This window comes from Plectrocnemia conspersa, unplaced genomic scaffold, assembly GCF_051122295.1.
Source record: "Plectrocnemia conspersa isolate PC_06_02 unplaced genomic scaffold, ASM5112229v1 ptg000001l, whole genome shotgun sequence".
In the NCBI taxonomy this organism is placed as follows: domain Eukaryota; kingdom Metazoa; phylum Arthropoda; class Insecta; order Trichoptera; family Polycentropodidae; genus Plectrocnemia; species Plectrocnemia conspersa.
This window is the reverse complement of record NW_028277165.1, coordinates 11,636,316-11,648,444: the sequence shown is the minus strand read 5'-3', so window position 1 is coordinate 11,648,444 and position 12,129 is coordinate 11,636,316. Positions and strand designations below refer to the sequence as shown.

Here is a 12,129-nt window from a genome sequence, read left to right as displayed (position 1 = left end):
CGTTCGCGAACGCGTTTACGAACGCATAGCTTGACAAATAATTATTTACTAATCAATTTATTTTCGCTTTGCGTTTCATTTATTTATTAAAATGCATCACAATAATCTAAAACAAAAATTAGTATTTCATTTTACCCTAAATATAAATATATTATACAAGTCGCTTTGATTTTAATTTTGTTTTATTAAAGGGAAAAATTAGTCAGACCCAGCGTTAGGCCATGTTTACACGAGCTTAGTAGTTGTATCCACGTGTAAACAAATACTAAGCAATAAGTAAATCTGGTATATGCGAGTGAATACTGCTGCCCCCCACCACCATTAAAATAAGCACTCGCTTGCAGAGTTGTCTAAACAGCCGCGACAAGTATTAAGTGACAAGTTAAAACAGCAAATGAATGCACGCGTTCGTCCTTTTTTCGGTTTGTTTACGTGGTATTTGCTTAGTTTTTTATTTTTGCTTAGTCAGACTGGTAGCCAGTCGTACTTCCGGCGTCAATAAAAGAATTAAGCTGGCTAAAAAAATAGAAAATATCTACTAAAGTAACTTTAAAAAAAAGTTGTACAGAAATATATATTAAAACTACAACAGTTTATTTATACTACATATTTTGATTAACCGTGGATTTTTGCTCCCCCTGTGATACATTTGTACCAATAAACAAAACTTAATCCCATTTCCAACGCAAAATTTTATACAAATACTTTGTTCCGCCATTTTTAAAATAAATAAATGGCCGAGTTTGATAATTTATTGTTGGCTACGAGCGAACGGAGATTGGCGCCTGGCTGTCTAATGCGTGATCTACCCAGGCAGACCAATACATTTCTTTGCGCTGTCTCGGTTGCTTTCTTGTTGCGGCAGCCAGGTTGCCTAGTATGTGCTCAGCCTTAAGGTCAACCATTATAACCACAATCAAAACATAAGAAACGTTAGTTCCGCAATGGAATTGTGAAGCTGCGTAATGCTTGTAGATACTTATCATGCTAATATTTATATATTTAACAAGAAAACAACACATTTAACATAAAATATAGAACATATAAACTATTTCAAAGCATGTACATAAAAATATGAAAAACAAAACGTCTAAATATTTTCCTTTTTGTATTTTATTATTTTATAATAAAAAAGATGATAGTGGCATGTAAAACATTTGTACACAGCATTTTTTATACGTGTTTCTTTTATGTTAATATTGTGCTTTACCAATGCTTATTTTGTCATTGTCGCAAACATTTAAATCACATATATAAATTATTTATAAAATATACAAGTTTATAAATTGGTCATGATATAATAAAAGAACATTAAGTTATAAAAGGTTAGAAATCCAAATAAGTGTTTTATAATTTATTTTATGCATACAACTTCAAACTTTTTTGCGATTTGTGTTCAATAGTTTATGTGTTCATTTGTCATTGTGAGCAATTGTCTTGTGTTTAACTCTCACGGTATAAAAGCACCAGAAAAAATATTTTATTAATTATTAGCATTTATTTTTTAATGCTATTTCAATAGTTATATAAAACTGTGTTTTTTTTGTTTATAAAAATTCAATATATAATTTTGGTTTTTTTAATTGGCACTTATAAAAAACTTAGTATTTGTTATTCGTAGAAACTTGATTTTGCTGTAATTGGAATAAATTCAGCACGTGGACAATTTTCAATGTTATGATTATTATTATTTAATATGGCAACATTCGTTCGTTGTCAGATTGTCAAACGATATAACCACAACGCTTTGTTTTAACCGTCAGTACGCATGACTCATTGAAAATAAAATGTCCGCTGGCGAAATAGTTAAAGCGGACGATTTCGTCGAATGCTTCATTTTTCCCTTTAATGATGAATCGTTAACGATAGAATCGTTCGATGCTCTTTACGAAGATATACAATTATATATTCTAGAGCTTTCTAAAGGTTATATATGGCACAAGGACGCTCTCACGTTGCACAAAAGGTTTTACAACAATGGTGTATCGCTCAACGAGGAGGACAAAGGTAGTTTTGTGTTGTTTAGATCCATATTTGATCACAATATAAAGTTGAGCATTTCAAATGTTATCTATAATAATGACGTTTTTCGTTTCAGATTTTCGATCGCATATACATGGAATATGTCACTATGGAGATGACATTGAAGACGAATGGTTCATTGTGTATTTGATGAAAGAGGTGACGGCCAAGTATCATAGTGTTACTGCCAAAGTTGCCGATATAGATTGCGAGTTTTTGCTTATTGAAGCTGCACTTTCTCTTCCATCGTGGGCAGATCCACACAATTCAACAAATAGAGTAATAATTCAAATTTATATTATTAGATAATGAGGTGTTTTATAAATATATATTTTTTTAGGTGTTTTTCTATAAAGGTTCACTTCTATTGATACCGCCCGAGGATAATGAAGATACCGGAATGACTATTCCGGAAGCTATGAAATGTATCAAATCAAATTCGCAGCAATATATAGCGTCCGAGAAGATAGTGCAAGATATCAATCTAAGAATTATGAACTATCCGAACGGTATCAAAGATTTATTGCATCGGACTCGAGTTTATACTCCAGTGGGTGTGGCCGCGTTGCTTAAGGAAGATCCGACTTACATATCAGCTGCTGTTCATGCGTTTTGCAACAGAGATCCGATCGACATGAAAGTGTGTAGAGCTATGAAGTATTTTCCGCCTGAAAATAGAGTCAGTACATCTGTGACGTTAACTAAAAACTTATACGCTATGCTATTGCACAATAACTACGATCCAGATCGTAGGACCGGCTGGAAAATTCCATTGCAAAATTCTCCTCAGTATAAAGCTCACAGTTTAGGCGTAAAGTTGGCTTGTGGTTTTGAAATTTTGGTTTCGCAAGCTAAACCTGATAATCCATTGGAGTCCAATAAAGCGTGGTTGCTTTATTTGGAGAACTTAAAGAATCGTAATTATTTTCAGGGGTTATTGGAAGGCTCGGCTCAATATAACACGCTACTAGATAACGCCAAAGATTATTTTTTGAATAATTTGGAATCAGTTAAAATTGCTCCCATTTTAGGAATGAAAATATTGAATATGCTTAATAATCTCACTATTGATGAACACGTATTTAAGAAAATGGAACCGTTCTTACCAAACGACGACGATGATTCTTGGCTTTCGGTGAATCGTAACGAACTAGAAGAGATGTTACAAAAGCGATATGGTAAAAAAAACTTTTTCAATTTAAATGGAGAGGTCGGAGCGTCGAAAGTGAGCGGAAAGATCAGCGAGTTTTTAGAACACGTGTCCGGTTTAGAGGGTGTTGAATTTCCAGAGAATTCTAAATCTGAAGAAATGGAAACGGGAGATGTTCCGGTGCGTCCCAGAAGAGGCGTCAAGAAGAATAAGAGAATTGAATCTCTAGCATCTGACGATTCTAGATCTCCTAGCTTAACCAGGAAATACAACATCGATTTTGATCCCGATCAATTCTCCGGTGCGTTACAAAACATATTAGATTTTGTTATACCGGAAGATAAATTTCATTCGGAATCGGACTTGAGCGATTACGGAAGCGACGGCGATATAGAGAGTGACATATTTGATCTAAAATGCAGAATAAAGGATAAGCCGAAAGATACAATAATGGAAGAATATATGAAAGAAATGGATGCACAATTATCTTCGACGTCCATTGGAAAGTCTTTCGAGATAAAGATCGATAAAGGAGACACTTCAGTCGATCTGGAAAAGAATATGTTAGTCAACATGACGAAGAGTTACAAAGAGGAAGCCGGAGGCACCGGACCGGCTGGTAATATTCTGGGACCTCTGGGTTTCGCCAAATATGATCATTTCGATTCTATTGACGAAGAAGTAGATTAGGTTATGTATAAGCACATGTTTCATCTCCTATTATTGCTATTATTTTTCGTGAAATAATGCGATGCAATATTGTGATATATCGCTTTAGAATTAAATAATGATTCTATCTGTCGCCGCTTTATGAAGTCTTCTTTTTAATAAAAGATTTTTATACAAAGGATCTATTTTTATTTTTTGTTATAAGGGGATTCTTGAAATAACACTAAAAATAAATTAAAAAGTATATTCGCATATAAAAAGCTGTGTACAATATTATTTTGTATTTGGTTTAAACCATTTTGGGACGTTAGGATTTTTTTCTTTAGAAGGTCCAGCTGCGTCAGACGGCTGATTTATTTTGACCGACTGATTTGCTGTAGTATTTTTTGTCTCATTTTCTGGCTGATTATAAATTACTGATGAGATTTGTTGAACGTTTTTAATTCCTCTGAAACACATTTGAAACAATGTATACAACCTTGCTAAACAGCACCCAGCGAATTTATTCAAAACTCAGCTTCCTTTTACAAATATATTTAAAAATAATGGGTTTGGGATGAAAATAGTATGTTATATAGACATGATTGTATTAATGTCTGCAAGATTTACTATATGTAAGATGTGGTTATTGTTTAAATTATACCTAAGATTCAACTTTCATCTTCTTGACAATATTTTTAAAACAAGAAACTGTCTCATGGAGTAAAAGTTCGCATATCATTGTGAGCGTAAAACTATCCTTATGTGTATTAAATCCAAATGGACTAAAATATATATAAATCGTGGGTGATGTTGAACAAGGAAGGATCATATGAAGATATTATTTTACCTAGCTTTTGCTGCAGATTGCATTGCAGCTTTCGGCGATGAGAGCTTTGCTAAAATATCACTTTTGAGGTATTGAACATCAGAAGCATTAGCCAAATCTACGTTAGAAGGACCAAAGTGTAAAAGAGCCGACGGAATGCATTGACAATCGAATAGTGTAGTTTCAACTTCCAAGATTTGTTTCGGTGGAGTTATATCTTTGAAAAAGTAATATAAAGATAATTATTCTGTAATTTGAATATATACTGTAATAAAAAATACTCTTACATAGATGAAAATCTTGATCTTCGTCTTGCAAGTATAACTTAACAAAGTCTTTTACTACTTGTATCTTGTCGATCGGTACGAAAGTTCCTTGCAGAACTGTACGATCTGGGAATAAAATCCTTAAAACGACCTTTTCGTTTTTGCGCATCTTCATTTTTGTCTAAAAATATTTTTGGATAAAGATAGTACTCTTATTAAATTTAATTTGTATTTATTTGTATTACATTTACCGATTCGTTTTTTTCTATATTTTTCAGTGCCGACGTTTTTAGGGCTGTATTTTCCAACGCTTCCCGCTTTTTCTTCAATTCTATAAAAAGTTTTTTAACTTCTGTGACTGATAGGTCATAGAACTCATCAGGAAGATCATCAAATGGCAAACCACTAGCCATTTCTTGCGAAAATACAAGCGCATTTCGTTCACCCAACTAAAAATTTCATAAGACTATAAAATAAAAATCTATTTAAATGAAAATATGTATTTATTACCACAACGACTTCTTCGGTGCATTCTTCTGCTTCTTCAGATACATCCATATTTGGCGATTCTTCAATCATCTGCAGATCTTTAATTTCACACTGAGGAGTGTTTACTTCCATTTTCATTGAAGAAGATTCTTCCGTTACATTTTTAACAAAGTCTTCATCAGTCTTCATTACAATATCTTCTGGCAGCTTAACATTGCAAATTTGTACATTTTCAACTTCAGATTTCACCACACGTTCATTGGCAGGTGGCTTTGTATCATTCGATTCAATACTTTTATTCTTTGGTTCACTCGCTCGATAGTTAGCTGTCGTTACAAACGTTATTTCTGCATCTCTAATTTTTTGAGGCAACGGGGCTGATACGTTTGCTTGTCTTAAATTATAATATAAAGATAAATACAAATATAATTATTTAAAATATTAGATTAAAACTAAAATACGTTTTTAATTGTTCTGGAGTCCTATGAATCAATCTGAGTATGGCTCTTCCGCTCGTAAGCCCCAAGCTCTTCAATGTCGTCTCTTTTAACAAATCAATCCCGTAAATTTCCTTTCTCATGTATATAACAACAGGATTCAAAGATGAGTCGCACTGATCCGGCACAAGTGAAGATAATATTTCATATATTGTGATATTTGGCTTGAACGTGCCCATGATACGATTGCCTAGAAAAATGATTCATTATAAAAAAAATGTATTAAAAGATATATATTGTACTTGCATACCGTTTTCTAATTGTAATCCTAACGTTACTTCAGACTCCACTCTGATTTTCTTCGCAGGAGACATTTCTAACATGGCATTGTTTGGCAAGCCCGAAAACCTCAGCGTTATCGAAGTATCCATGGTACGATTATGATGTGTGAGATCGTATTCATCTGATTTAAAATCATACTTCTTACACGTCTGCTCTAAAACCTAAAACGTTACATTTTTATCAAATATCGAATAGTAATATATTCTTTTTATAATTAATCTAACCTGCAATAGCGTAGTATCAGTGGGATAGCGAGCTGAATGTCTTCGCCCGTTAGGGGTTAAGACTGTTATGTTCCAAGACATCTAAATTTTTGGCAAATATTTTATATATTACATTTTTCAAGTTATTAAAACAATATTTGATTATTTATTTGGTAATACCTTTTTATGAGCCACAAAATCTTTGCCGGCGAATGGAAGATGAAACGTATAATTCGATGACAGTTACATACTTTTGTGCAACTCTGAAAGATAAGCGACAGTTTCTTGGCCATGACAAATAAATAAATTATTTTCACAATAATTAAATAAGTTATAAATTAACTGTTTATAAATAATATATTATGATTTTTAATTATGCTATGCTAAAGGGAAAGTATCGCACCGCCCACGCCTGGTACTTGTACACATTGTTAAAACTACTCGTATAAATCAAAATCCATTTAAGCTCGTTAGTTAGAAGAATGTGTCAATTGATGAAATGTTAAAATAATTTTAATTGACTCATAAAATAAATATTGTTGTACATAGATATGATCAGGGCCGACCCGAGAATATTCAGCGCCTCGGGTTCTAAAAAAGGGCATTTGGGAAAATTTTGTTTAAGGAAGACAAATTCCTGAGAGAGCTAAAAAAAGATCACCACGGAAATTTTAGTTCAAAAACCATCTCTAAAAATGAGAATAAGAAATTACTATGGGAACTCAAAAAAGGTCTTTTTGTAAATTTTTGTTTATGATGAATAACATTTTTAAGAAGGGCGTCTGGTCACCTTTACTTATATACATTTCCGAAACCCTCTTAAATAGAATAAAATGGTGCCCCAGGTGACCATCTGTACAGCCCGCTACTTGGGCTAGCCTCGATTATAACTCATTAATAAATAGCAAAATTATAGTCTTACAATGATATTTAAACAATAGAAAAATCAAGGTTCTCTATAAACACATTTAGAGTTGTAAATATTATTAAATTCAATACGAACAACAAAAGTATTGCTTTGTGGGAGATTATAAAATGAATTGGCACATTGGTAAAACACCATAATAAATATATAATAATAAGCGTAATTAAATTTCAGGATTTCTACAAAATATTTCGGTCTCTCGACTATTAATACTATATTATACTATAATATAATTTTATTAACGATAAAATAATAAAATATAGAATTTGACGTTTAATGTGTAATAGACAAATTATATCGTGTTATAACCAAAAACGATGTGGTGGTTTTGACATGTGACAGTTAAAGCTGCCGGTCCATTAAATATGTTTGTTTTAGCAGAACTAAAACAGCTGGCGCGGACGGCACCAGCTCAATTGGGAACACCGTTACCAGCTGCACTACATGCAATACTCAATAGAAAGCTAGCCAATAAGGTATTCCATGAATCTGATATATAACCTCAAAATGTTTAAAATCGTATATTAACTAAACCATTATATGAACTTAAACGCAGGTAGTACTCAACGTTGGGCTATGTATTGCTTTATTTGACATAATCAAAATAGGAGATTCGTACATTTTCCCTGGCGATGGTGCCTCATACACAGAAGTAACTTTCCGATATATTGTATTCCGACCTTTTATTGAAGAAATTATCATGGGGAAGATTAGAAGTTGTAGTAGAGACGGCGTACATGGTAAATATATGATTGATGATAATTTTAATGTAATTTGTGTTGCTCATATAACTTTTTTGCATAGTTACACTTGGATTTTTTGATGATATCATCATTCCTGTAAGCGGACTTCAATATCCTTCTAGATTTGATGAAACAGATCAGGTATGGGTTTGGGAATATCCTGTCGGGGATGGCGATAAACATGATTTCTTTATGGACGTCGGTGAGTATTATAATGATTGAGTGAATAATTGATGTATTTTTATGTTAATCTTATGAATTATTTTAAGGTGAAAAGATACGTTTTCGGGTAACATCTGAAAGCTTCCAAGAGACGTCTCCGGCTGAACCTCCCGATGCAGTGAGGGCAAGTACTTCAAACAAACCAACTGACGGACCAGACAATTCTAAAACGCCATATAGATTATTGGCTAGTATTAACGAACCCGGTTTGGGTTTGTCCTCTTGGTGGGAAAATCGAGCTATTGAAACTCAAGAAGAAGACGATGGAAAAACTGAAGAGAGTTGATTCTCTATCTTTATCTGTGATATTTAGGAAATAATTTAATAGTATATTTATGTATTGCATTTCTTAATATAATACTTATGTAAATAAAAGACGTTGTGTGATTTTATTCTTTTTATTAGCATGTAAGGGTAATAATTCTAGAAGGAAATATTACATACAAATATCTATGTGCAATTTGCACTCATAAGGAACAATGACAAAATATTTCGTTAAAAAATTAAAACAAAATAACTGATATAATAATAATAATAATAATAATATGGGAATAACGTATAAATAAATGTAATTAAATTATAATATAAACTTATAAAAAACTTAACATTTTATTGATAATGCATAAAATTAATGGTTCAATAAACTAATTTCCTATTATGTACAAACATCCTCCGATACTCTCAGGTACCCTTTTATGTTTCAATTAATAATTATCGCAATCGTCGATTTTTATTATTCACAGTCATTTTATGCCACATTAATAATAGATTTTGATCATGAGCCTTCTACTATATAATGTAGTACTAAATTATAATATTGCACTTGATAACATATTAAATTCTATACATTTAATATAATAATTTTTGGGATTCAAAGTGTATCGTTAAATCTGTGTCATTCTTGCGTTAGAAGCGTAGAACATTTTTTAATTTATAATATATTCGAAGAGATGTAATAACAAAATCACAATTCAGTATGAATGAAATCGAATATTAAACGGTGGCATATTTTATTTATATATTATTACAATACAAAAGCCGTAATCGCAAAATATGCTCTTTGGATGATATAGTGGCCGAATGATGGATTCGTAAAATTGTATAAGTACTAATTTTGTCATAATAGATTATACTACAGCCGATCTATTGCCGAAACTATGGTAAAGCTGTTTCCATAACAAAAAATCGTAATGATCACACACACAAGAGTGATGTTAATTTAATTTTTCGTTTATCATACGCAGTCGTCGGACTTAACAATTAAAATCTTTGTGGACAAAGTGGACGTTATTATTGATTCTCTTAATATCTCTCACTTAGATGATCCGTTACAGTATCCCTTAAATAGACTGAGATGTATTCATACAAACACCATGGTAGGGTATTTTTAAGTAACATCCTTATATACTTCCTATATAATAAATTCATTCTATTACATTTCAATCCGACATCACATTACAAACACGACTATATTACATTATTTACACATAAAGGTGACATCTAAAAATAAATTATATCTAATGCATATGTATGCATATGGCTATTACACCATAATTTTTATTTGATTTTTATACGGTTCATATAAGATGTTGCATTTTAAAGGATTGATTCTCATGTTCAACATTAGAGGATGTCTTAAATTTATATAATATTAGACGTTCAAACTTTTAAATGCCTCATCTTATATTATTGCTTTTTTTTGATAGTGAATGATGCGTTTAAACAATCTTTGTAATTTGGAATATTTTTATATACAATATAATTTCATGGATAAAAATCATATATGCATTAATATATGATATAATATATTTTTTCTTTAATATTCATACCACACAACTTCACATTATTGATTAGTCTCTATTCTGCATGCGCATTAAGCTATCTGATGTTATTCTCATAAATTGGAATGTATCTAATAATATCACTAACGTTGATGATTTTTTAAATATAATAATAGTATATTATATAATATCATAATAAACGCAAAAATTTATATTCTGTATAAAAGTCAATGAGCGGAAGAGTTTTATTGTAGTTTTAATAGCTTAGAAATAAGCTTACACGTTGAATGCTTTATCATTTTCACTAATCCATTCTTAAAAATATGCAATGAGAAAATAACCGCTTATAAAATTTCATAGAAAATATTGCATATCATTATAGAAGTCGTAGGTTTAGTCAGTCTTAGACTTGTTCCATATTATGTTATGTTGTGAGCTTGTTTTAAATTGACAATTTGTTTTACTTCAACGGAGAGATTTGCGCGGCATATAAATAAATTAACAATGCTTAGAGTAAGTCTGCCGTGAAAAGCGTATTTTAACAACGTTCATACAACGTAGAGAAACAATCCATTTATTTATATAAATAGGTATTTTTTTTAACTAGACAATTTTTGAGAAGCGTTAAATTTGATTGTTTTCAAATCCTAGTGAATTGACTGGAAATGGATCGATAACATTGATTGTTAAGAGTTTATTTACTCTATGATGAGGCATCTTGGTAAATGTTCGTGTAGATAGTCGAATAGTTCTCTAGAAGCACCGGGACAGTTGGTCAACTCTAATTCTTGCATGTGACGTAATTGTATCAAGCTTGACAATCCACTGGAAGTTAATAGTGGACAACCTAGAAAAAATATTGTTTATTTAGTAAATAAAATTATAACCGTATACAATAAATAATTGTTAATTATATTACCTGCTAATGATAATATTTGTAGATTTCTCATGCCGCAGAGATGCTGTAAACCGAAATCTCTGACTTGAGTACACCAACGGAGAAACAGAGCAGATAGAGATAACATTGTGCTTATGTATCCCACGCCAATGTCAGTAATATGGACACATCTGAAATAAATAAAATAATATATTAACATATTATCACTTCTGAAATCATTACATGTCTCTTAAATCAACCCAATAGCTTAATTATTTCTTTTGCATCTGCTAAGTTGTTTGATATAATTATATAAGTAATCATTGTTGGCAGGCTATAGTGGACCAGCAAAACAGTTATCGTTCGCGTTGTTCCATGGCCCCTTGAATCTAAAATTTTGGTTGACGTAGTATATAATGGCTTTCAAAAAGCATTTGACAATTTTTTTTAGGAATTATTTCATTGTTATTCAAATTAAGTATCTTCGGTTTCTCAACTTCCGATATTAACTCAATAAAGTTGTTTTATTGGATGTAGTCATCATTGGAGGCAAAATTTAGAGAGTAGGGCAGATTTTTATGACACTCAAAATGAAGATCTTTGATTGTTGTGATTGTAAAATGGAGTCATATTACAACAAAACACATGTAATCAGATATTTATTTGATAGCAGGTCCAAGACGTTTCTTGGATTTGCGTATGTTAAACTGGTAACATTATGGTTTCATCAGTTATAGATAACTCTATTACAGAAATAGTTGATAAAATAAAATATTTAAAAGTAATTGTAGATATAAAATAAAATTTTGAGGTACATTGTAATTACATATTAAAAAAATATCCAGGATAAAAAATAGGTCAAGTATAAACGCAAAGAAATAATCTATAATATTATTATATTGCCCCATTTTAATTATTGTGCAACAATATTAGACGTGCTTAATAAATTAGATAAAATTACAAAATATGGCAATGAGAGTAGTTTTAAATAAAAATAGATTTACTAGTTGTACAAGTATGATTGATAGATTGGAATGGTTGGATGTTCAAGAAATATTAGAGCCGAATGTTTTAGTGTTTATACATAAGCTAGAAAATAATTAAAATAAACATATACATTAATACTAGAAATAGAAACAATTTAAGAATAGTTAGGTATAAGAAAAGGAGTACGGCCAGGGGAATATTGTACGGG

The 12,129-nt window shown here is 31.3% G+C and overlaps 4 protein-coding genes across 4 annotated transcripts in view; 2 read left to right on the top strand and 2 right to left on the bottom strand.

The window, feature by feature from the left end:
- Positions 1-1,708: 1,708 nt before the first annotated feature.
- On the top strand, positions 1,709-4,019 carry ecd (ecdysoneless cell cycle regulator). Its single transcript, XM_088198569.1, has 3 exons — positions 1,709-2,007; positions 2,099-2,301; positions 2,363-4,019. Exons 1-3 carry the CDS (start codon positions 1,788-1,790, stop codon positions 3,860-3,862), a joined length of 1,923 nt encoding a protein of 640 aa, XP_088054695.1. The 5' UTR covers positions 1,709-1,787; the 3' UTR covers positions 3,863-4,019.
- Positions 4,020-4,071: 52 nt separating this feature from the next.
- Positions 4,072-6,658, bottom strand: LOC148238875 (tether containing UBX domain for GLUT4). The gene is made up of 9 exons (XM_088198582.1): positions 6,567-6,658; positions 6,408-6,488; positions 6,152-6,344; positions 5,866-6,091; positions 5,426-5,798; positions 5,167-5,364; positions 4,937-5,096; positions 4,671-4,866; positions 4,072-4,289 (listed from the first exon to the last, which is right to left on the bottom strand). Exons 2-9 carry the CDS (start codon positions 6,486-6,488, stop codon positions 4,115-4,117), a joined length of 1,602 nt encoding a protein of 533 aa, XP_088054708.1. The 5' UTR covers positions 6,567-6,658; the 3' UTR covers positions 4,072-4,114.
- Positions 6,659-7,603: 945 nt separating this feature from the next.
- Positions 7,604-8,663, top strand: Polr3H (RNA polymerase III subunit H). The gene is made up of 4 exons (XM_088190563.1): positions 7,604-7,787; positions 7,868-8,051; positions 8,116-8,256; positions 8,324-8,663. The coding sequence occupies exons 1-4, from the start codon at positions 7,677-7,679 to the stop codon at positions 8,560-8,562; spliced, it is 675 nt and encodes a 224-aa protein (XP_088046689.1). The 5' UTR covers positions 7,604-7,676; the 3' UTR covers positions 8,563-8,663.
- Positions 8,664-10,668: 2,005 nt separating this feature from the next.
- Positions 10,669-12,129, bottom strand: part of LOC148238872 (uncharacterized) — an 82,048-nt gene continuing 80,587 nt past the window's right edge. The window contains exons 5-6 of the mRNA XM_088190553.1: positions 10,977-11,125; positions 10,669-10,904 (exon numbers count right to left, since the gene is read on the bottom strand). Coding sequence (XP_088046679.1) covers positions 10,756-10,904; positions 10,977-11,125 — 298 coding nt within the window. The 3' untranslated portion in view covers positions 10,669-10,755. The remainder of the gene's footprint in view (positions 10,905-10,976; positions 11,126-12,129) is intronic.